Source organism: Nycticebus coucang, chromosome 1, assembly GCF_027406575.1.
Source record: "Nycticebus coucang isolate mNycCou1 chromosome 1, mNycCou1.pri, whole genome shotgun sequence".
Classification (NCBI taxonomy): domain Eukaryota; kingdom Metazoa; phylum Chordata; class Mammalia; order Primates; family Lorisidae; genus Nycticebus; species Nycticebus coucang.
In genome coordinates, this window is record NC_069780.1 from 165,086,371 (window position 1) to 165,112,031 (window position 25,661).

Genomic DNA, 25,661 nt, shown 5'->3' on the forward strand with positions numbered 1-25,661 from the left:
TCGCGCCACCCACTCGCACCCTGCCGTCCCGCCTCGGAGCCTCGGCGCCCCCTGGGGGCTCTCCTCTCTTCCCCCGCCGCCCGGCCCCGCCGCCGCCTCCCGACCCTCCCCTCCTGGGGCCCCGCGTCTCCCCTCCCCCATCCCGGCCCCCCAGCCGGGGCTCTCGACGACCAGCCTGCGCTCCTGGCGCCCTCATGTCTTCACGGGACTCCCCGCGCCGGTTGACGTGGTGTCTCGCTCAGATCTCCAGGCAAGATCTCAGCTCCCGCGGCAGCATCAGACAGGCCCGTCTCGTGCTCGCAGGCACTGTGCCCCGAGGAGGCGCAGAGCGCGGCGGTCGCCGCTAAGCCTCCCGCAGCGCCCCGGGCCAGACGACCCCGGGCGGAGAGCGCGGCTCCACCACTCGTGTCACCCCCCACCCAAGACCGCGGCGGCTGCTCGGACTAAAGCTTCTGGGGATACAGGGGGCCGGCGGGGGAGCTGTCGCCAGCCCTGGTCTTTCTCCGGGCGGCGGAGGCGGCGGGAGCCCGGGTCGCCGCCTCCAGCGCACTCTCGCTGTCCCGCGCCACCCCAGGATTGCGAACTCTTGCAGCTGACCTGTTGGGCTGGGCTCGGCGCTCCAGCCATCGGCCCAAATGGGTCTCCGGGTTGGGACTTGCGGCACCTGGAGTTAATGTCCAACTGGGGGTCTGCGGAGACCCGATCCGAGGTAAGTGGGGGAGCGGACCCAGATGGAGGGGGCGGGTGGCGCCTGCGTCGCGGGCGGGCGCGGTTAGCTGCCGGGAGCCGGAGATACAAGGGCGCGACTAGACCCCAGAACAGGCGGCGAGAGTAGAAAGTGGAAAGACTAGAGGGAGCCGGGGCTCCGGAAGGACAGAGGAGACAGAAGTTGAACAGGAGAGAGTCTGGTCTTGCGGAGGTGCAGGTTGCCTTTTTCCATGTGGGCAAAGACCTGTGAAGCCCCTGATGCCCCGGGCCCTGGAATGCCCAAGTAGGGCACATCCTTCCCCAACTCTGCAGTGTGCTCCTGATAAGCCCCAAAACGGTACGGGCCTTGGGTCATCGTCCAACCCACCGCCTCTCCTCTCCGGATGTGTAGCAGCAGAGATACTATCATTGCCAGGAGTTTAACTTACTGTAGAGCTTGTAAGCTTGTTTTGGTCTGTTCCGAGGGAAAGTGCAGGCCCTGGAGGGACTGCTGCAAAGGTGCTGAGAACCTAAAAATAGAGGGCTCCCGGCGCGGTCCTGCAAAGCTACATTCCTCGCCCTTTTCGGAACCGACTGCTTGCACTTCCCTAATGCTTTCAGTGTCAACTAACCATCCCGGTTGGGATGAAGAGAGGGGCTCCTTGGACAGCCCTGGACCCACGGCTCTGTCTCTGACAGACTCTTGGGACTTCTCAAGGTTTCCATTCAACCATGAGGTGATTATTTTAATGACCTCTTTTCTTCAGTACTCTGAGCCTCCTCCCCTAACACTCCACCACTAGAATTTCCACCACCTTACAGTACCTCGAGGCTAATTCAGGGGTGGTTTGGTTTCCAGCTCCAACCAGTGAAAAGGAACTCTCATCCGGGCTAAGAACGGACTTTCGCGGATCTCCCCCAAGTCTATTGGCGCCCCGTTAGTTTTGACTGTGACAGAATCCTCCTGCAGAGCCCTTGTGCGCACCCCGGGGAACATTGGCCAGGACTAATGCAATTCATCCGGCCTCTGCTGCGGGTGTGTTACAGCATGCTTTACTCGGCTCCGTATTTTGAATATTCACTTAAGTATTTCAAGGAAGAGATGCTGCTTCCAATCTTATGCACGCAGTATTTCCGGCAAAGCCCTCAAAGTGGGAGATCAAACACTCACTTTTCTCTGCGCCTTCGCTTTGGAGGGGGGTGTCGCCTTTTTAACAAATGACAAGTGTCCAGGAAGCCCGTCTCGTCCCTAGCCTACTCCTGAAAGAGATTCAGGTTTTGGAACCCAGCTGTGAACCCTGTAACAGACCTACTCCTCAGCTTGCTTTCAAGAAGCTTCCAGCATTCTTTTTCCTTGCCTCATCTTGGGCTCCGCGATTATGGGAGGTTAGGGGGACAATACGTTCTCCCTGAGTCAAGAGATGTTAAGCAAAGCAATAGATATCCCAGCAGTTTTTGTCCTTACCCCAAAAGAAAACCTCCGAGTTTATAGCAAGCCACTCTCCCCGCCCCGCTGCCTCCTTTTTCTCTTCCTGAAACCTGGATCTTGAAGGCAAAGCCCAAACAAACCTCCCAGCCTGCCAAGCACAAGAAAGTGCGGGGGCACTGATGGCGGGAGAGCTCGCTGGCTGCGAAGCTGTCAAGGCGAGGCGGAGAAGGGGGGGGGGGGTCTAAAAAGCAGGTTGCCAAGAAACCAGCTCAGGTGAAGTGGGAAGAGAAAAGCTAGGGAGAAAGAATGGAGGGGTAGGAGCTTGAAAAGCAAGGATGTTGGCAAGAACATCCACAGGTTCCCAGACTAATCGGATTTAGGAAGGATTGTAAGAGGGAGTGGTTTTTCTCCTGGTTTATACTTAAAATGATAACGCAGCCTCCGGGCCGCGTGGGCGCTGCAGGACTCGGAAGGTTTCTGGTGCCCCCTGGTGCCGGGAACTCGGAAGCGCCCCTCGGCGAGATGTGGCTTCTGCGGACAGTTCTCCGGCTTTTCCTGGCGTCCTTTCCGCCCCGGGCCTGGGACCCGCCAGCTGCTGAACCCATGGCGAGCCCCTTTTGCCCTCCCAGGGAGCGATAGTCCTGAAGCCAGAACCAGCCTGCAAGCCTGCCAGGCACGACAAAGACTGCGAGGTCACCTGATGGGGCCGACTTGGGGAGGAGAGCTTAGTTTCTGCACGTGGCAGCGAGTTAAGCAGTTCTCACGACGAGCCAAGGCCCATGGTTGCAGGGGGAAAACTAGTCGGACAGAAGTAAATAGATGTGTTTGAGGAAAGTGAAAAAGAGACAGACTGGTAAACCGCGGGGTGGGGCTCAAATGGACTCGGAGAAAAACATCTTCGTAGACCGCGGAGTGTGCCGCGTCCCCAGAACCACCACCGCCCTTCCCCCGCCGGGCAAATACCGGGGTCGCTGAGTCTAGAGCCGGCCCCCGCGGCACTTTGAGGGAAGAATGCGCCCTCCCCGTCCCGGGGTAGGGGGACCTCCATGGGGTGCTTGTGGCACCTGGCAGAGGGCGGGAACGGGAGTCGGGAGCCTCCTTTGGCGAGGCGAGGAGTTTTCCACCGTTTCCTCTTTTGCCAGCTTCGCCACACTTCTAATTGAGGATCTCCCAAGTCCAATTTAAAAAGTCCTCCGTTGGTCAAGCAGGAAAAAAGGGGAAACCCTTCCTAAAAACTGAAGGGAAGTCTGGTGCTTCTGCCGCTTCCTGCTAGCGGGCAGCGCGATTTGGAATGGGGCTCTAAGCCTGCATCTCCCTGCCCCTGGGGACCGCCAGCCATTTCGCACGCACCCGGGACCTGGCACCAAGGGCGCTGGAGGCCTCGCGCTTTCGCGGTTCCGGCTGCCAAAACGCCTCTCTGCTCATTTTGCACGGCCTGGTGCCGTTTTCCTGGGTCGGCGTGCCTGGCTCCAGAGCCATTGCTCTTTCCTGGGCTTGCAAACCGGCCTACGCAACCAAGGTCGCGCTGCAGGTCGCTTAGAGTCCCTAGTCCCTACACCCTCCCGAGCCCAACAGCTGCATAGTGAACAAACACGTCCAAGGGATGGAAAATGCATTGTCTCCGCAGCGGTGGGAGGTGGCTGCCGAATTAAACGCTTCCCGGGGTGGCCTGCGCTGGACCTGGGCCGGGATTCTGGGTAGCTATGAAGAGGAGGCCCCTGCCAGGGACTGGGGGTGCCTAGGAACTAATGAAGAGGAAAGCCAGGTGCTGAGATTTTTGCATTTACCTGGAAAAGGTCTTTCCCTGCCCCCATGGATAAACTTCAGGGGGGAGTTTCCTAAGACTCGTTTTCTTTGGGGGGAGGAGTAGAGATAATCAACCGCGAGAATCTCGTAGTTTCCGCTTGAGATTCCTCTCCAGCTACTGGTCCCCTGGAGTCTGGAACACTGGGACTAGGAAAGCACTGGGTAACAGCACCCGAAGTGCCTGGCTCCCTCCCCTCGACTCATTGGCTGATGCTTGCCCCCGAATTTACATTGCCTTTCTCTTGCCCAGCTCCTCCCTCCCCCCCATAGCCTGGCTCTCCTTTCTGAGAAGCCAATCTGAGCACCACTTTTGCTGAGAAGAGCTGAGCCCCACTCCCCATCACGTCCAGGTCTTACAGTTGTTCCCGGCTGCCTCCTGCGCGTCTGGGACGGGGTACAGTCGTCCATGTGTGACACAGGCGACTCCTCTGGTAGGGGAAGGGACTAGGGTCAGAATCTCACCAAACTGCAAACTCAAGAGGGTTTTAGGGTTTTATCACAGAGTATTAAAATTTTCCAGACAGATGCAATCTTTGCCTAACAGCAATGGTAAAGCATTTATTGAGAGCCTACTTAATGCTGTACAAGCCCTTTTCATGCATTATTTACTGTTTATAACCTTAAGAGAGGGTAGAAGTATTTTAAGCAGGGTAATGCTTCAAGAGGTTTAAATAACCCAGATATTTCCACACAGGCCCAATGTCTCCAAGTCCCTGCTAACTTCTTGTTCTAGCAACAAATAACCTATTTAGGCGGGAAGAATGAAATGGCGGCGGCGGGAAGGGTGGGTGCCGCCGAGCCTGCCTCCCACCCCCCAGTCTAACTGAAAGCACCCTGGGGCCGAGGCAGAGGGATACCCTTGATTTCTTCCCAAATAGAAGGACCCGCCTCTACTTGGGTGGGGGGCTGGTTCCCGGGGCCTACGGGAGCTGCTGGGCAGAGCGCGCTGGGTGAAGGCTGCCTGATTGTCCCCCAGGGAATGTTGCTCACCAATAGTGGAGACTGGACGGGAACTTTGGTGTCGGGTCTTGGAGAGTTTACCAGAGGGGACATCGGCCCTGCTCGAAATTCTGACCGCTTGGACCGGGTGGTAGAGGGCAGCTGACTTCTGAAACCAGCGTGCAAGCAGTTCCTGGGGCGCACCGGGGTGGGAGGAAAGAGAGCGGGGGATGCCGGAGGGGACGCGGGGACCGCGAGGATGCAGCAGCCGAGGCAGCGCCGCGGCCCTGGCGCCCAGGCCTAAGGTTCTCTCCCCGCCCTCCCGCGCAGGTGCCGCCGCCGGACGGGACTCTAAGATGAAGTTATGGGATGTCGTGGCTGTCTGCCTGGTGCTGTTCCACACCGCGTCCTCCTTCCCGCTGCCCGCTGGTAAGAGGCCTCCCGAGGCGCCCGCCGAAGACCGCTCCCTCGGCCGCCGCCGCGCGCCCTTGGCGCTGAGCAGTGACTGTAAGAACCGTTCCCTCCCCGCGGGGGGCCGCCGGCCGAGCCCCTAGCACCCCGCACGCACGCACTCACGCACGCACCCAGAGCCAGCGTGGGCGGCTGCGTGGCCTCCCCACAGCAGACAGCCGCGCACCGGGCCGAAAATGACACGTGTTGCTTTGCCCATCTCAGAGGGTATCAAGTTTTTCTGCTGTCCTTTTAGCAAATACCCTTGCCGCCGCCGCCACCACAGGAATACACACACACTTGTCCCCTTTTCTCTGTTTCCCCACCCTATATATGCTCCCAGGTTTTCTTTTTTCCAGAGCCCTTTATCTGTCTTGCTGTGCCTGATTGTGCTTAATTCTGAAAACTATTGTACTTTCATCCTAAACTGTGCCTGCAAGAGAAGAGCCAGCTTTTCACAAAACTAAGCCAGAGACAGAGAAAACACGGAAAGGCCTCGGTTTCCAGAACAAGCATCTGGATAGTGTCAAATCTGTTCAGAACAGTTCCGGTTCTAGAAAGACTTAACCGTAAATAGTACTGGCTAAGGACAAGGGAAAAAGCTGTATCTCATGCCACATGTGACAATGCTAATTCTTAAGGAAAGAACAGGTTATTCTTAGCAGAAAATAAGTCTGCGATTTACCTCTCAAAAATTAGCATGTTTTAGAAGCAAGCCAATTAGGGCAGGTCACTCGTGATGTATGCTCTACTCTTCAGCAGTTTGCTGCCTTAGGAAGGCATGCTGCCTTACAAGTTCTAGAGGCTATCTGGGAGGTATGAGGGTAACAAAGGTAGTAATAGACCATTTGACACAACCCCAAAATAAAGCCATAGTGAGCTCTGACTGTAGCCTGGATACCACTTTCGTTAGTCCCCCCTTCACCCCGCCCCCAATTATCCCTCTGGCTGTTTTGAGCTGGAAAAATACTGTCCTCACAACTACAGCAGAAGTCCAGGGCAAGTCAGCCATATGCTAGGAGTGCCCCAAACCCAGTGGCGATGGGCTGAAACAACCCCATTACATGTGATGTGCTTTCCTTATGGGTAATTACAGAAACAAAAGCATCTTCTTCCACAAATCCCAAGAAAGGGGAAAAGTGCATATTTTAATAAAGCGAATTAAGATTTCAAGAGTGATTTAGGGTTAGAAAGGACATGGTCAATCCCTTGAAATTAAAGTGCCCATTCCAAGAGTTTCCATCCATTAACTGTATAAACCTATTTTTAAGGATTTTCATTTCAGTTGCAAATTTAGTGTATGTAAATGTGTCTTCAATAGAAACTTAAAATGCCCCTAGTACCATTGTCTTCAAAGCAGTACCCAAAAGAGTTGAGTAACTGATTCTTCATTGCAACTGCCCAGGCAGGTGAGAGGAATAGGAACATGGTGAGATAATGGTTCTCTAACCTCAGTGTTCTAGAGAGAAAAATGACTGTGCATGATTACAACTTGATTAATTCAGGGAGTTTTAGTTGTCATATTAGTGACCTATGTAGGTAAACTCATTTAATATTGTCTCCTGCTTCTTGTTCTTCTTTCAACCAACATGATGACTTTGACTTAATTGTTCTAGAACTCAAAGAACAGTCTGTAAGGCCGGCCTTTCTGCTTCACAATGCCAGTGGCTATGAGATTTGCCTCTTGGCCTTCACACTCTTGTCCTAACTGTCTTTTGGGAAAATGCTCCTAAGAGATTAGAATCACCTGGGGCACATCAGAGATACTGATGGGCCTCACCCCAGTAAATTCTGATTTGCTAGGTTTGGGGTGTGGCCTGGGCATCTGGATTTTTAGATGTTCCCCCAGGTGAGTCTATTGTATAGCCAGGGATGAATCACTTCGGCTAAGTAATAACCTAAGAAAATCTGTGGCTTATATAAGATATGGCAGTCACAAAGCAAGCAAGTTAGCACTGGTGGGGGGGCATGTTGTAGGGGGAATGATTACTTACTTTTTCTAAAACTAATGCTATGTCATCAAAAAGTGAGATTCAGACTACTCTGCTTACAATCTGAAGCAGCAGAACACACCCCATTCTGTTTTATCAATGGAAAGACCTAATAGATCCTAGAGGAAACCTGAAAGACGTTCCCAAAGAGAAACTGAGCTCATTCTAAGCCAAATTGACTTCTTTCCAGGTATGTTCAATTTGGTAGCAAGCTGTCAGTGCAGAGAAGGCAAAATAATGACAGTGTGCAGACTTTGAACACTCAACGAGTGTCAACACGCCCCTGTCACAGTGCTGATATTTATATTCTATACCGTACACAGGGCAACTGGTTAAGGCTTATATAGAAAAACATTAAGTCACTGCATTTCATTTACAAAAAGAAATTACCATAAATTCTGGTTCGTCTAGTTCCCATCATATGCTTACATCTTAGTGACTGAGCAGATCATTTGCCACATTAAGTCCTTCTGTGCTTTTTGAATAGGAACTGGACCCTACCTGGTGCACACACTCATCTTTGAGACTGCATATGTTCTGCTGGTTCCAATGTAAATGAAACACCCTGAATTATATCAGTATGAACTAAACTAACAGAATTTGTAATTAGCTAATTTTCTTGCCTAGAGGTTGACTATAAAGTGCACAGTCCATGGCTGCCTCCTATAGCAACTTCTGACTTGTCTAAACTCAAGGAATTGTGGTTTTCCTTTTGCATAATTTCTCTTTAGCTATCTTTGTTCATTTATTTTGTTTTTTTGCCAATATCTTATCCAAAGGGCAATTAAAACAAGTGTGAGAAATCTATAAGGTGAAACTCTCAGATGTCATAGCATTTTAGAGTTGAAAGCAAACTCTGCTCCTGAGACCTAACAAGGAAAATCAACTGGTCCAAAGTACTAAAGTTCCATGATAGCAGGAGGCAGGTCTGCTGAAGCTGGGCCCAATTTCCCCAAACTCCTGAAATGTACTTTATATGGGAAGAGAAAAACACTATACCTGGGAGGAAGGTCTTCAACCAATGATGCAGTCATACTCTATATCTCAACTCTAAATATATTTCACAAATATATCAAGTGTATGCAGTTTTAAAAATCTGCAATCTAAATGCACATATTTATTCAACAGTCAGTGTATGCCTGTGTGTGCCAGGCGCTGTCCTAGGTGCTCAGGCTACCTTGCTTTGCCTACTAGCCAGAAAGTCCCTGTCCTAATGGAACATACTTTCTAGTAAATGTACATGAAAAACTAAACATGAAGGAGCCTTGAGCTGGTAAGGTGGGCTTAATTTTTTGTACCACTGGAAGCCAACTAGAAGAGTGATGTTAAATTGTAATTATAGATAATTGCCAAGTTATTGTAGTATAATGGGATTATAGTCCACCAGTTCAGTAGCAGATCACAAAAATATAGAAACTGTCTTCTAAATCAAGCTATCAAGTTCTCAGTCTGGCCCACAAAAACCTATGTAAATCACAATGTAACTGGACTATAATTCACAGTATTAGTAGGAGAGAGTCTCTGCCCTGGGTGCCATGTCCCATAATCTGCAAAAGGAGAGCATAGAACAAGCAATCGGGGGGAGGGGGGGTTCAGCAAGCAAGAGCTCAAGGTAACACATTCATATCAGACCAGGATTTCATCTGTTATGATCTGACAGCCTTGCCGTTAACCAAGATTGTAAACTGTTATTCAACATCTCTTAAGCCTCAGTTTCCCCACTGTAAAATGGAGATAATAGTAAGCCTGCCTTGCAAGACTGATGAGAGTGTTAAATGAGATATTACTTTATAAAACCTGTGCTCCATAAATAGCGATTGTAGTTGTTATTTGCCACCCTCCTACTTCCAGTGACCCCTTCCTTAGCACCCAGTGAAGTCCCTTCTTCTGCAACAACTGCCAGGATGCTGCTCTAAATGGTGGAATTTCAAGCAGCACAACACAGTATTGAGTAAAAGAAATGCAGGCCTTGCGGGGAGGCTATTTTGAGCCCCACAGTTGGTTGGTCAGCACGTAGGCAGGCCAGTCTTGCCTGGGATTCTGCCCCTGGGTCAGCTGCCCCTAGCTCTTCCCAGGTTTCACAGCTCTGTCCCTTCCCCTGTTTCTAAGCCCACATATTTCCTATGGAATTTTTCCCACCAGACTCCCATGGTCATGTTAGGGAGACCGTCTTCCCCTGTGAGAAGAAGCGAGGTGGGGCAGGGTGAGATCCTTCTATGGAAGTGATAAGAGTTATGAGTTGGAGGCCACCTGTGTTGAGATGGAGCATTTCTGTTTTTAATGATCCCAGCTGGGCATTTAATTTATTTCATAAACTCAGCAAAAACTTTTAGTAAACTTTAGTAAACTGTCTGACCACCACTATATAGCTAAGGAATCTTATAGTGCAATTAACTGCTTATATGTTATGCTTTCAAGTATGATATTATGGGATGTAGAATTCAGAATAAATGAGCTCTATCCATCTGTTGCTTCTTACTACTTAGGGACTGTATGAATGAACAATACTGTAACAAAATACCCAAGCTGGAAAGGAGGCCTGCTACGTGGGAAGGGTCTCTTGGCAACAAGAAATTACATATCAAACTCTTTTAAGAGGCATTGATTCATTACTTGAGATCTGAGAACAAAATCTCACTCTGGCCCCAGTCTGGAAACCTATTTCAAACTGTTGCTGTTTAGAGAAATCTATTTAAGGCTTAAAATTTGAATTGGCCAGTCTTAGGACGTTAGGCTGATCCAAGAAGCAAAGCAATATGCTCACAAGATTCTGTTTAAGCTGATACAGAAATAAAAGCTATCTAGTATTTTTCCATCCTAATATCCCTTTCATTTTTGTTTATCTAGTACGCACAGTACATAGCACCTTCATTTGATTAAAATACTTGTTATTTAACTAATCCACTCAGTCAGGAAGCAAGTACAACCCATACCTGTAGTCCCAGCTACTCAGGAGGCTGAGGCAGGAGGATCACTTGAGCCCAGGAATTTGAGTCCAGCCTGCACAACCAACATAAGAGATAGCTCCATCTCAAAAAAGAGGGAAGGAGAAAAAGAAGGAGAAAATGTTAAATATTTATCATGTACTAGATGTTATGCAGTCTCACAGAGACTATTAAATTCCTTTAGACTATTAAATCTTTTCTTTTATTTCTGTTTGGGCCACAATGGGCCTAGGTTACCATTATTAATGGCTACTTCAAAGTCCAGGTCCAGGATGTTTTCAGAAGAGAAACCTAATTTCTCTAAGTATTCCTATAATATGAATGTTTTTTGCAATGAGAAGGCTCCCACACTCTTTGCCACAGAGCAGGGTCTTCTTAAGTGCCTGGTAGTGCCTGTAGAAGGCCTTGTAGTGATGCTAGTTCTCAACTCCCAGCCATTCTGCCCAGGGAGGGGGCGTCCATGCAGACATCGATGTGACTGCACAAGTGCTGCCATGGCTCTCTACTGCAGTGGGAATAGGAGGTGGCTTGTACAAGCAGGGTTCGAGTCACCACTGGGAAACAACTAGTTAGGTCAGTAGAGGCAAAACACAGTTTTGTATGATTTTACTAAGATAACTGAAGTAGAAACGCCTGACTTTAAAAGTCCACAGTCTTCAAATTTTTTCACCTGAAAACTTACAAATAAGAAGGTTGTACATTTTGAAGGTTTCTAAAACTTTTCATCCAAATTTTAAATAGCTGTACCAGACACCATTTCCAGCCCTTTTGGGGAACTGTGTGTATATATATATATATATACACATATATATATGTATATGTATATGTATATGTATATGCTTTAAATATATAAGTTTAATTAACTGAATTCATGGGAAACGATCAAACTAATCAGACAAATCAACTGGTGTTTAGACCAGAAAAGGTCTGACTTCATTTTCAATTCAAAATGCATGTTAATGTACACCCTATGGCAACAACCATCCCATTTCTGGATCCTGATTATAAGATGGATAGATGGATGGATGGTGGACAGACAAGCAGATAAAGCCCCATGACCTGCCGTGAGAGCTGGCCAGAATGAGAGGTGGGGCTGCCACATCATTATTCCTCGGTTTGGTTTATTCATGTGACGTCTTTCTCAGAAGTGCTAATAGTACAGTGCACACCCACATGCCTTTCACTAAGATTGACCTCTTTTTAGCATTTGGCCTCATTTTTTTCCTGAACCATTTGAGAATTTGTTGCAAACATCATAACATTAAATATATCAGCATGTACCATCTAAGAACAAGGACAATGTCTTATATAACCACAGTTCAGGTATGGGTCTCAGGAAATTTAGCACTGATATAGTACTGTTATCCAGTACATAGCCCATACTCAAATTTCCCGAAATGTGGCAATAATGTCCTTCATGATTTTCTTTAATCTAAATTGTATTTGACTATCTGGTCTCTATTCTTCTTTAATCTAGAATAGTTCCCAAGCCTCTTTTTCCCCCATGATGTTGACATTTTTTAAAAGTTCAGACTTTGTCGCCTGCTATTTCCCAGACTGCCCTTTAGTTTGGCTTTGTTTGGTTACTGCCACGTGATCAGATTCCGGTTAACATCCTTGGAATACTACATTCATGCTGCTATGTCCTCTTAAGGAGCACAGTAACGGTTTGTCCCGGGGCGTCATGCATGCCTGATGCCTTTGTGTGCACCTGAAGGTCTCTATCCCGGGACAGGACCCCACAGTAGAGAGAGTGGGATGGGAGAAGCACGCTGTCTCCCAGTAAGATAGAAGGGGGAGAGGGGGAAGCGGGCCAGGAGAGCCTACAGCAGAAGCATTTGCAGGCAGATGGGTCTTAGGACACAGCACATGTGGAAGTTGAGGAAATGGACACTGAGTCCCTTAAAACTACTCATGGGTACTGCAGAAAGTCTTTGTATACCCCTAGAGGGGCATGGACCTCTGTTTGAGGACACTGCTTTAAGCCATAGTGGACATATAAATATTGTTCATGGGCTGTGGGATCTGTTGACATTGTGTGGTCAATAATCAAGCATTTGGGGGAACACAGACTCCCAAGACAGGCCTGCACCTTCTGTCCACAGAAGGACAGGAGCTGCAGGCCACTACAGAGGTTTCCCCAGAGAACATGTTGAAAAGGAACTAGTGTCTGGATCCCTTTGGGGGTAATCTTATTTCTTCTAGAGGCTGTAAGGTCTGATCTTTGTGCTGCTGTCCCCTGTGTGAACATCACTGAAGAATTAGCACAGCCGTGACAACCACCCTGACTTACTTTAGGCACCATTTGTTAAATACTTTCTGTGGGGCCAGGTACTGAGCTGAAGTCTTTTCTTACAGTATCATATTAATCTTTTTATTTATTTATTTATTTTTTTGAGATAGGATCTCCCTCTGTAGCCCAGGCTAGAGTACAGTGGATCGTCATAGCTCACTGCAACCTCAAATTCTTGAGCTGAAGCAATCTTCCTGCCTCCGCCTCCCAAGTAGTTGGGACCACAGGTGTGTGTCACCATGCCCAGCTAATGTTTGTATTTTTTGTAGACATGGGGTCTCCTTATGTATATTTCCCAGGCTGTTCTTTAACTCCTGGCCTCAAGCAATCCTCCCACCTCTACCTCCCAAAGTGCTGGGATTACAGGCATAAATCATGACTCTCAGCCTGATCATATTCATCTTAATTTGAAAGTAAAGGCATGACTATGCCTATTTTAACAATGGGGAGATCAGGGCTTCCAAGGGTAAGCAACTTAGGGTCTGACCTAGGGTAGCCTGAGTGCAACCTAAGATCACTTCCTGGCAGCCCAGGGCACTCTGATATAACCCTTCTGATTGCATCAGAAAGTCAGCAAACAGAAAAATCAGGAAATGGGGCTTTGCAAATGCAGTGGTTTTAGAATGATACCCATATCTGATTATCTAAAGAGTCTTTGAGATTCCAGTAAATTCATTCACTAGGGGTGGAAAGTCCCTCTTCATATCTGACCACAGGAATCTATCATATAATTTCAAATGATAAAGAACATTTTTTCACCCTGTGTTTTCCTGTTATTTTATCTTAGTCTCCCCTTCTGCTTGCCCAAATCACTAAGGACCTCAACCTTCCTTTTACCTACTGGTCAGCCAGTCAGCTCGTTCCTCAAGGGCTGAGGGAAGTTGAGTACAAAATCCCAGTAGGATCCTCTGGCTTCTCTGGCTGGGGGCCAGGGCTATGCAGAAAAGAAAAAGCAGAGACTTTCTAGTAAGTTCCTTCGGAGTCTTCCCTCACTCACCTGCCTCTGATAACACCACAGGAATTATTTTCCCAAGTGGATTTTTGTGCACTTAATTTTACTGGGTAACTCACCCTTCCCTGTCAAGTTTTTATAAGGGCGGAGCAGAGCTCCTGGTGTGTGCTCGTTAGTGTGGGGTGTTTACTACCAACTGTGGAGTGCTTTTAGCTCACACCAGGTGTTCATGGATTAGCTAACAAATGAACACCCTGCTGGGTGTTTTTCTGACTTAAAAGCAGAGAAATGGACCTTTTGCCCCCAGGGGGACCATGCTGTATTAGCATAACAATAATAAAACCATAGACCACATGCAAAGAAATCAGAATCAGGCAGTTGGAACCTGAGTAACCAGAGAAATATACTGCCTGTCTCTCCCCAGTGGGCTTTTTTTAGCTGTTTGTATTCATGCAGTAATTTCTAGCACATTTATTGCCGGTTTTCTTGGTTGAGTTTTAGGATAATAGTTCAAGGTATAGCATAGCTAGTAAGTGCATATGGTGTTGGTCAGAGTGGGTGGAGATGGTAAATAAGACGGCATTTTGGTGGGCAAAGTGGCTTTTAAAAGTATATCCAAGGCTATTTTTTCTGGATGCTGAAGTGTTTTGCATTCTGATTGGTCTTTTTCTTCTGCCTTGAGAGAATCCAGAAATGCTTTTTTAAAAAACGACAAAGCACTGGTGTTTTTACAACACAAATACTTTTCAAATAAACCGATGTCATGCCTTATTGTCAACAAACCACTGTCATGGAGAGACACACTGAGAATGGTGACAGAGACTTAGTAAATCGCCTCAGTTCCTGGTTGCCTTTAGAAAAATAGATGCTGTGGATGCTTCTGTAAGTTAACCCAAGAGTAGCCTGTGATCGGGACATTCTATCTAATGCTAGATGAATTCTGTGTCCAAAATAGGAAAGCAGGAATGTTCATTACATGATGTAAGATGTGTTACCATCAGCGCTTAGCGACCTAGGCCATTTCTTTTTCAAATAAGTGGCAAAATCATCACTTTTAAATAGTAATAGGTGACAAAACTACTATTTAAAACTTTTGAAAGTTTTAAAGTTCTCTGAAAGGAACTTTTCAGAGAACTGGAACATTCTTATGGACACACACTGCACATTTTAGAGGTCCCTCAAGATCAAATAAGAGCAAGACTTCCAGGACAGGCTGTGGGGCTCTCACCTCCCAGTTTGTACCAATAGCAGTGGGCGATTTTAGCTTTGGAGTCATGAGCAGGGCACGATCTAAACATACTTGAAGCAGCAAAAACAGAAATGAACAAAATTTAGATTCTAAGACAATATCAAGTTTAGTGTTGGAGTTTGGGGTGGTGGTGACTGAGGGAATTATAGCATGCTGGTGTGGTTCTGTCCTGTCAGAGGTCATCAGGTCCGTCTCTATTTTTACAGATGGAAACTGAGGTTTAAGAATGCCTCACCCTAGAATCCGGAGTTTTCAGATGCGAATACAGGGTCCTCTCTGCACATCTTTTTATCTCTCTTTAAATAGGGCACAGGAAGATGACTTGACAATTTGACAGAGGGTTGGTGATGATTATTTTAAACGTAGCAGAGATGTTGAGCCAAGAGGTAAACCGAAGAGGTTGAGTACCGGGTAGGTCCTAAAATACCTCCTGTCAGGCTTCATGGGACCAGTGCTGATGGTGGCTGAGCTGAGTGCAGCTGGGACATCAGCCGAAGGTGGTGTTTACCTGGACAGAGGTGACCGAAAGCACATGTGTGACACAACTTTCCTGCTAAGACATAGACTGTCCACATCTTAGGGCCCCAGAGCTGGGGAGAGCCCCACAGAGCAGTTGACCTCAGAAGGGTTAAGCAACTAGTCCAAGGTCATGTGGCTGGTCAGGGATTGACTCAAGACTGGAATCCAGGGCTCTGTCCTCTCCAGCTTGTCATTTGGTGCCAGAGTAAGTTTGAGGAGCTTCCGGAGATGGGGCCGCTCTGTCTGTGCCGCCACGCTGGCTGCCGCCTTTCCGGTTTGAACTGGGAAATGGCCAGGTCTGCCTCAGAGTAATCTGCAGGACTGGGCCGTGGAGGGATGCCCCTACAGGGCAGGACATTCCCCTCTTTAGAAACCATTTACTGTATTCTGGGGCCCATCGCAGCCCAACTTTAGAATCTGCCTAATGTACCTAACTTCATACTGAATTTTTCAACAGAAAATGTAGTTCTCACTATACTTTCATAGGAATATCCTGAACTTGGTAAACATGTATTGATGAAACCAACATATCTTGCACTTGTTTCAGAGTAATTTACCTACTGTATGCCACAGGTCTGGAAAAGCACTATGGTAGCAGAATTTGACTTTGAAAGGCAGCATGCAATGGTAGAATGAGTTTGAGCTTTGAAAATGAACCAAGTCCACCTTTACTGGTCAGGCGAGCCTCAGTTTCTCAAGCTATAAAGTGGAGCTAATATCCAATTGTTACTTTAGCCTTGCAGGGGTGTTGTCGGGTTTAAAGTTACTGTTCTATGAAAGTAGGTATCTATTCCAGCTTTATATTGGCAATATTTGTTAGTGCTTCAAGGAAACTGTGATGAAATTTTGTAGTGTGAGGAATGGGAAAGGTAAGACTCAGTTATGTAGTCCTTACAATAATATTTCAATGTTAGCGAAAAAAAAACACATTTGTATCTTATTCAAAGGTAAAAATAACTTATTCTCCCCCAAAATGACATTAGTTGTGATTCCTCTTGAAAAATCACATCAATCCTAGTTTGATCTTTTCATATACCTATGCATGTATATGTTGTGTGTCACTGTGTAGATACATATATGCATGCATGTTTGTGGGAGGGAAAGAATGAACTATTTTTCAGATACTTGGCCTACAGAGCAATTTGTACTGATATTAAGCATATCAGATTAATATATTAACAGCCATGTGAGTTGTATTTAACGTACACTAGTGTTGAGCCCGGGGCCTTGTGAAGCGTATATAACTCACGTATCTCGTAACCTAATAAAACACCATGGCCCCAAGGAAAAAATTTTTTCTAGTGTGTGTGGCAGTCAGTGTGTTAAATGTTTCCCACCGCCAGGGGGCTTTCCACGCTCCTCTCGTCTTTGGACAGCCTTCCACGGGAAGCTTTTCGTGTCAGGACAGAGAGCTCAGCACCTAGGCAGCAGGTGCAGCATTCTGTGGCCTCACACCTAGCATCCCCAGCCCAGAGCTGGCAGTACCCAGCATGAGAGCACTTGGGAACTAGTTCTGGACATACCTCACCTGTGTGGCCACAGCTCAGGCAATAGCTCACCCCTATGCACCCCAGTATATTAGGCTTTGCCTTCCAGACACAGAAGTGGACACTTTACAGTGACATAGAGAGGGCATCTCTCCCAGAGCAAAAAACACCTGGGCCCTCTCTCTTGGGCCCCTGCATCCACTGAGCCTGGACTGGAAGACCTCTCTTCTCAGAGAGATACACATGGTACTAGGGAGAGGCCTTCTCTTTCCTGGACCCTCAGAGCCCCCTCCCACTCTAGGTAAGGAGTTACGTCCTCGCCACTTTGCCCTTCATTGACAGCCTCATGCTGCCCACCTCTTGGGCCCACAGGTTGCAGACTTAAGCTAACGGTATCTTAGACCAGCCTGGCAGAGTGAGGAGAGGAACAATCCAGCTATGAATATAAAAATAACCCTTTGATTTAAATATAATCAACCTGTACTTTTTAAAGAGAAATTTGATATTTTGGGAAAATACTTTGTCCACTGATGCCAGTTTAACCAAGGTAACATTCTGAATTACGTAATTTTTAGTTCAGCTATTAATAGCAGTACTCTAAGCCCTCACCATTGCTTCTATAAAAGCTCAGCTGACTTTACAAAATAGTCACTATCCTAGTCCTTTGTTCCCAAGACATTACTATCTTCTCCCCTATAATCGAGGGAAGCAGAGTCTGCAGTGAACGGTTTGTTCCCAGAGTGGTGCCCCAGTACAAGGTTCCATTTGTTTAAATAACCCTGTTTATACAAAGGGCACATCAAAATTAAAATACTTTAAATAGAATAATGCCAAAATATTTGGTTGCACTCTGAAGAATGGCTTAAATGCATTTGAGCATTTTAAATTTTCAAAAACTTTAGCTTTTAGGCAGACATGTTTTCCAAGATATATCCTCCTAGTGGGACCAGGAAATGAGCAAAAGTTTGTCCTGTTTTTTCTTAATGATGCTCCTCTTTTGTGGTTTGTTTGCAAGTATTTCACTATCAAAGTTAAAACTAATGAGAGCCGTTTGTGTAGCTCACATCCTGCCAACCCCCTTTATAGGATGAAAAAGAAAGTGATATGCAATTAAGTCTTATTGTAGGGTTACTAATCCAAACCCAAAGCCCTCCTCTTCCCCATCAGCTCTGTGAGTTCTTGGAAGACTGATGAAGCAAAGTTCATCACCGGGAGTTTCTTGCCTGGGTGGGTTAGAGGCAACAGACAGAATTCTTAAGGACAGGCTCAGTGAGCTTTGCCAGCACCCCTCTGGAGAGGTTCCCCTCCCCACCACCACCAAATGCTCAACATTGAAAAACTGAGACTTTGTCCATGAATGAACTCAACTGGCATCAAAAGTCCTGGTATTAGGAATTTAGTTGCTTTGTGGTTTGAAAAATATAGTGTTGCCCCTTCCTAGCTTCTAGAATGCATATCCATGTAAAACTTTCAGCATAAATATTTGTTGTTCTATTTTTCAAGAATATAAAGGAGGAAAAAACACTTTCACTTCAGTAAGAATCTCCTATGGCCTGAACTTGAGGCTTAAATAATATTTCCACATTAGTAAGGAGCTATGAGGGAGATTTTCCTATCAAAGGGAGGAGTTCTCATTAGCCACATGCCAGGAAGCACTTTTTTTTTTTTTTTTTAACAGACTTTTTTTGGTTTGGTTTGGTTTGGTTTTTGAGACAGAGCCTCAAGCTGTCACCCTGGGTACAATGCTGCCCTGGGTATACAGTACTGTGGCATCACAGCTCACAGCAACCTCCAACTCCTGGGCTTAAGTGATTCTCTTGCCTCAGCCTCCCAAGTAGCTGGGACTACAGACACCCACCACAATGCTCATCCATTTTTTGTTGTGGCAGGCCTGAGCTGGATTCAAACCCATCACCTCTGGTGTATGTGGCTGGCGCCTTACTGGCTTGAGCTACAGGCACTGAGCCCAGACTTTGTTTTTTAGCAGCAGTTTTAGGTTCACAGCAAAATTGAGAGGAAGGTACAGAGCATTCCTGTATATCCCTCCCCTCCTCATTCATAACCCATCTGTCATCAACATCCCCACCAGAGGGGTATGTGTGTTACAACTGAAGAAATATGTTGACATATCATAGTCACCCAAAGTCCATAGTTTACACTGGCGTTCACTCTTGGTGTGGTGCATACTGTGGGTTTGGACAAATTTATTATGACTTGGACCCACCATTACCAGGAAGCCTTTAACTCAGAGGTAGTAATCTATTCACCACATCATTAAAAATCATGAGTAGTTTGTGCATTCACATTGCTTATCTATATGGGTCACCCTGAAAAGGACAAGGGGAATTCAAAATAAGGAAATTGGAATAAATTTTCCATAATGAAATATAAGTATTCCCAAATATCACAATATTTGTCCTGTGCAATATTTGGGATTATCTATATTGAAAATTTATTTGCTATTCATCTAAAATTCAAGTTTAACTGGGCATTTTGTATTTTATCTGGCAAGCAAAGCCAGATAGTCAAAATGAAGTCAAATGTCTTTACGATCAAGTGGGCAGGAGTGTTTCTTGAGAACTCGGAAAGTATCTGTAGGTAAATAAGACAACTGTAAATGCAGATTCAAATCCTTATCATAACTCTAGTAACATAAAATTATGTAATTTATAGATTAATGAGTCTCTAAACCAGTGTGAGTTATACTTTTCCAGCTCAAATGTTTTCCCATTAAGTTACATAAAAATTTTAGTCATGTTTCATCCTCATTTCTGATTTTCAGTTGGCTATTAATCTTAACTTTTTATGTTCCCAGGTTCCTAAGTTAATGATCTATCTAGGAATTTTTGACTAGAGCCCAGGGAGCTGACAGTGTGAGTTCTTTTGCAAAGCAAAAAGCCTTTTTTATTTTTTGGAATTTGAAGACTCTTGTATTTTAGATTTCTATACAAGTATGTTTTTTTGAAACTGGGTACACTTGTATTTGTTTCCTCTTTAATAGCTTTTTTTTCCTCTTTAATAGCTTTTAATTGAAAGAAATCTCATTGATAGCATAAGCAGCTCATTTTTTAAAATAAGTCATTTGTTTCTATAAATCAGAGTGATTTACAGGTTTTTGTTTTGCTCTGTTTTTAAAGAAAATTTCCTAAGGGAAGTTCAGCTAGAAAGGAGTCCAAATGAAAGGACAAATTAAGATGCTCCCCCAGGCCCCCTTGAGAAAGTGGGGGACCCAGGCTGAGGTGGCCTGAAAGTAACTCGTCAAAACTGCAGGAAGCCAAAAACGGAAAGTCAGTTTGGAGATGGTTCTTCAGCAGGCAGGGGGCAATGATCCTGCCACACAGGGCAGAATGGCTTTCCCAGGTGATGTAAGTTGTTATTTTGGAGATTTCATTTCATAACAGTGCAGTTGTCAGCTAAAGTCCCTGTATCCCCTTAAAAAATTAAGAACTCTTGCTTTCTGCCTTGTAAAGTGATCTGATTCATTTAACCTACATTTATCACACCAGATCCTACTCTGAAGTACTTGGGATTTATCAAGTCTAAGTTTCTGCCTCTTAGAGTTGACATTCCATCGGAGCAGACAGACAAGGAATACCAAACCCAAGAAATAAGCTGGATAGCGTGTTAGAATGTAGTAATGTTTATACTGGGAGGGAGGGAGAGCAGGTTGGGGACCTGACTGGGGCTGGGGAGGGCTGTGCTTTAAACAGGGAGGCAGGATGGGACTTGACTGTGGCATTTGACTGAAGACTTGAAGATGATATAGCACAAAGGCCCTGAGTCCCTGGCTGTTTGAGCCGTGGTTCTCAACCCAGATGATTCCCTCCCCCGACCCCCGGGAACATTTGCAAAGACTAGAGACATCCTGGTTTGTCATGGCTAGGAGGTAGGTGGGGCGGATGCTACTAGCCCCTTCTGGGTACAGGCCTGGGATGCAACTAAACACCCTACCATGCACAGGATAACCTCCCACAGCAAAGAATAATCCAGATTGAGAAGCCAGGGCAGCTGGAAGGGAGGGAGTAGGATAAAAAGACAGCCGAGGTAAGCAGGCTGAGGAGGGGGATGGGATGGCCAGGTCTGGCAGAACCACTGTTACTCCAAGAGGATCAGAGAGCCTTGAAGGGTTTTGAGGGGAGGGGAGCGAGGTATGATCTAAGTTTCGTTTTAAGAATATCTCTGGGTGCTGGGTGAGGCAAAGGGTGGGATGAGGGAGACCAGTTTAGAGGCTGTTGTGGTTATCCAGGCAAGAGATGGTGGGGCTTCAACCAGGGTGGAAGTGACTTTGAGACTTCTGTGCAGCTTAACCAGCCATTTCTAAATTTTGGATATCAGACAACCGGGACTGTTTGGATTCCAATCCCAATCTGTTCATTATTGATGAAAAGAGATTCTTGGAATTCCAATCCCCAATCTTTTCATTATTTTATATCATATATTTTATATGCTACACACACACATCTTTGTGGTTAAGTTGCCTTTGCTAGAGTTTGTTCTACACTTAGGATACTTAATGCATTTTTTTTTAAGAGGTTAGGTTTATGACAAAACAGCTTGACATAGGTGAGACACAATATATCATTCTGTGTTTTATCATAGTCTTGGCAAAGAACACTTACTCTTGCTAACAACTCTTCTGAGGTCTACAAGTATTCCTCTAAACCACTTCTAAACCTAAATATACTAAATTATCTGAAAATGAGGCAAGGGGAGAATAAAAAGCCTGATGCCTAAAAGGTAGGAGTTTGAATTGTTTTCGTTTTTTAGAAATGCATTACATTCTTCTGATAGTTTTCTCTTACTTGATTGGCCAAAGCAACTGTTGGAATATGGCAGAAAACACCAAGAGGTTCATCCTTTTACCAAAGGTCTCAGCCCTCTTAGCATTCCTCCCCTTTGGGATCCCCCTGAAGGGCACATCTCCTGTCCTGTGTCCAGCCAGTGGGGGCCATGGGGCAGCCTGCAGCAGTGTCAGGACCTCACCCATGGGGCCAGGCCCAATCTATCCACAAACTGCATCACAGTTCATTTATTGCTGAGATACATTTAAATGCCCTTATACAGTATTTCTGGGCTTCCATTAAAGTCATGCTGTTCAAGGGAAGTGGTAAATTGGTCTCTTCTTTCATGAAATAGAAGCTGTTTTTCCCTTCATGTTTTTAAAGGAAGTTTTAAAATCTAGTTGCGTTCCTGAGCTCTTCATTTGTTCTATCAGTATGGTTCTTGGCCCACTCAGCTGTGCAGAGCCAGGGGCGATTTCAGGGAAGAGCACTGGGTGTTCCAGATGAAAGTAGCAATGCTGGAAGGCTTCACCTTTTTTCACTTTCTAAGAGGTTTCTCCAAGTTTGGTCCATGGATCATAAGCATCAGTATTCCTCAGGGCCATGTTAAAAATGCAGATTCCTTGGCCCTCTCCAGGACAATTGACTGAGGTGTCCAAGGGTTGGGCCAGTTCAGTGAGTACTTTCCTGCACATTCACATTTGAGAACCACCACTCTAGGTTATGTGACCAGGCAAGAAAAATGGCCTTAAAAGATGGGCCTGCTTACAGCAACCTCTCTACCAACTTGCTAAAATCATGGATGGTATTCAAATGAAAACTGTGCTTCTAAGGATTTGTTTCCTACAAGGAAATGGATCACCATCTCATTAGTCTTCTCTTCCAATTAAATCATGTTTCTTCTATACCTCTGTTCTTGGAGGAGTATAGTGGACACTTAGCTTAACTGGTGGTTTGGGGTCCAATTTTGGCTGACTTGAGGGGGCACTTTGATCTAGAAGATGGCTTGAAGTGATCACTGTTGTCTCATGTGATATTTTTTGTTTTTTTTGTTGAATAGCAAATATGCCAGAGGATTACCCTGATCACTTCGATGATGTCATGGATTTTATTCAAGCTACCATTAAAAGACTGAAAAGGTCACCAGATAAACAAATGGCCGTGCTTCCTAGAAGAGAGCGGCATCGGCAGGCTGCAGCTGCCAACCCCGAGAATTCCAGAGGAAAAGGTCGGAGAGGCCAGAAGGGCAAAAATCGGGGTTGCGTCTTAACGGCAATACATTTAAATGTCACTGACTTGGGTTTGGGATATGAAACCAAGGAGGAACTGATCTTTAGATACTGTAGCGGTTCTTGTGATGCAGCTGAGACAATGTATGACAAAATATTAAAAAACTTATCCAGAAATAGAAGGCTGGTGAATGACAAAGTCAGGCAGGCATGTTGCAGACCCATTGCCTTCGATGACGACCTGTCATTTTTAGATGATAACCTGGTTTACCATATTCTAAGAAAGCATTCCGCAAAAAGGTGTGGATGTATCTGACTCCGGCTCCAGAGACTGCTGTGTATTGCATTCCTGCTACAGTGCAAAGAAAGGGACCAAGGTTCCCAGGAAATGTTTGCCCAGAATGGAAGATGAGGACCAAGGAGGCTGAGGAGGAGGAAGGAAAGGAGGAGGAGGAAGGGGAAGGCAGCCGACATGGGAGCCTGGTAGGAGGAGATCCAGCTACAGACAACTGGACAGGAGAGATAAAACGGCCATCTGGATTCTCCAGGGTGGCACCGATGTCACCAGAAGCTCAGGGCTGATGTTCCTGGTTGGCCATTGCCATTGTTTCAGCTGATACAGTCCACTGTCACCGTCCCGGGCGCAGTTGCGGATGCACTCAACCAAACCAGCGTTATCTTCTGTGGTTTGTTTTCACATGTCTGCGGACACCAGGGAAATGGGAATCCTGGTGTCCCTCCTTGTCATTACGTTTTACTGCTGAAAGGAGGAAAGGTTATTTTTCTGTCACTCAGTGGAGACATGCCCAGGAAAGAAGAGGAAAAACAAATCAAAAAAAGGAAGCAAAGACACAAGAGATAATAACCTTTGAAGTTGAAAGCTGAGGCCTGAGGTCTACTACAACCAGAGTTGGAGATTGATTTTGAACATGGTGTGTGGGGTGGGAAGAAATTGGCTAGGAATCAAAAAGGCTGTGCTCATGATTAAAAACAAACCTGAAGCTATTTCCTTTATGTCCTTGGAAACAGGAAACCAGTTATGGTTTTCAGCAGCATTCTTGCAGGAGAGAAGCGGGGGAGGCCCCCAGCCGCCTTGGGCAGGGAGCCACCTCAGGCCTGTCAGTTTACAGAGAGACAGACGTTACATACCCAGCTCCGCTGATGTGTGGTCACCAGTGACCAGAGAAGCTACTCGATGCAATGCATCTGTTTCAAATACAGAAATATAGAGAATATTTATTGAGATTTAAGTTATTGTTATTTATTACCATTCACTAATGAGTTTCTCTTTTTTTTCTCTTATTTATTAAAATTTCTTTTCAAAGGTGCCAAAGTACATGTGCTCGCAAAAGGCAAAGAAAGGTGACAAAAGGAAATTCGAATTGGGAACAAGGGTCCATGCTTTACAAAGTATTAAAAAGTTTTTTGCTAGGCAAAAATCACTTACTTTACCTTTTTAAGAAAATCCATTGATTTCCCTCAGATTTCAGCATTAAATTTTCCCAATAAAAAAAAAAAAAAAAAGGAGCATCCTGGCAGGCTCCCCTTCCTGGTGGCAACAGAGACCATTGACACTTGGTTTATTTCTTCGTTGCTCTATCACTGGACAGAAATTTCATATGCTCCAGTTTCAGTTGTATTTAAGCTCTTACCCCCTCCACACGTATCTATGATATGCATCACCATATATATAAAAGGCTGAATTCCTCTTAGTAAGTAGTTTGACCTAAAAGTAAACAATTCTGTCAGGGAGCCAAGGTTTTGCCAGATACTGAGGAGACTCTTCATCCATCCTGGTCCCCACTGCCTTCCTGGGACAGCTGCCCCCACCCCGTGCAGTCTAGGAGTCCATGGGGGACCTCCTGACAGGCAGGCTAAGCCCTCTGTCCCCCAGACTGCTCCTGGGAAGAAGGTGGCTGAGAAGGGTGTGGAGGAAGCCACCTCCGCCAGGTATGTCCACACACACAGCCTCGGGCTCAGAGCTTGCCCGTTTAAAGAGTAAGGAGGGGAGAAAGCGAGGGTGAGAAGGGCATCTCCTACCTGCTTCATACCCTGAATTTGTCTGGCACCTGACACAGCACGATGCACTAGGTCTTAGATTAGAGCTTGACCTTTATGTATTTCGTAAAAGGAATTTCCGTCAGGGAAGTAATCTATCACCACCCGAGCGGTGCTTAGCCACAAAAGAATGACAATTTAATAATTGACCCACTGGCCTTTCTCAAATAATCACGTTAATTTTACAAAGTAACCAAGCAGCAGCAGATATCCCCTCCACCTGCCCCGGAAGACCCATGTTCTGCCCCCTCCCACCATCTCCTGGGGCCTCGTTTATAATCAGTCTGGTCAAAACAGTGACAAACCTAGCCCCTCGCCCAGCTTCCCATGGAGAGTCCCTGCCCAAAGAGACCATAGGATCCAATGGGTGTTGACAACTCGGTCCCAGCATCACCCACACACCATAAAGCAGGTTTTAAAGGAAGCAAATTGCTTCACTAAATCCACAAAAGGGTAAAGTTTGTGATTTTTCTTTATCATTGCAATTACCATCTGATACAGTAAGGAGTGCACTTCTTTGGAAGTTCTGATTTCTCTGATCTGTCTTGGTCGTTTGTGTTATACAACCAAAGTTCTCTACAGACTTTATTTTTGTACAATATCATTTTGTAACTTTTTACAAATAAAAACTCATTTCTATCCCTTTCTGTACTCTTGTACTTCCTGGTGTGCTGGACCAGGCAACCATCCAATGAGGGTTTATTATCAGCCGCCGCCTCATAACACACAGTCCACTGAATGGTCAATGGCATTGCCCATCAACTTCCTGAAGCCGGTCACCACCCAGGTAAGAAAAAACTTGCACAATTGTCCTTTGCTTATTTATTCCACACACATTTAAGGTGT

At 46.0% G+C, this 25,661-nt stretch overlaps 1 protein-coding gene across 3 annotated transcripts; it reads left to right on the forward strand.

Moving 5' to 3' along the window:
• Nucleotides 1-463: 463 nt before the first annotated feature.
• GDNF (glial cell derived neurotrophic factor) lies at nucleotides 464-25,449 on the forward strand. 3 transcript variants are annotated; one of them, XM_053591989.1, is made up of 3 exons: nucleotides 464-709; nucleotides 5,192-5,368; nucleotides 22,589-25,449. In XM_053591989.1, exons 2-3 carry the CDS (start codon nucleotides 5,218-5,220, stop codon nucleotides 23,071-23,073), a joined length of 636 nt encoding a protein of 211 aa, XP_053447964.1. In that variant the 5' UTR covers nucleotides 464-709; nucleotides 5,192-5,217; the 3' UTR covers nucleotides 23,074-25,449. The 3 variants fall into 3 exon arrangements, with proteins under 3 accessions (XP_053447964.1, XP_053447971.1, XP_053447958.1); XM_053591996.1 differs by having other exon boundaries at nucleotides 5,192-5,290; XM_053591983.1 differs by lacking the exon at nucleotides 464-709 and adding an exon at nucleotides 4,309-4,471.
• Nucleotides 25,450-25,661: the final 212 nt, after the last annotated feature.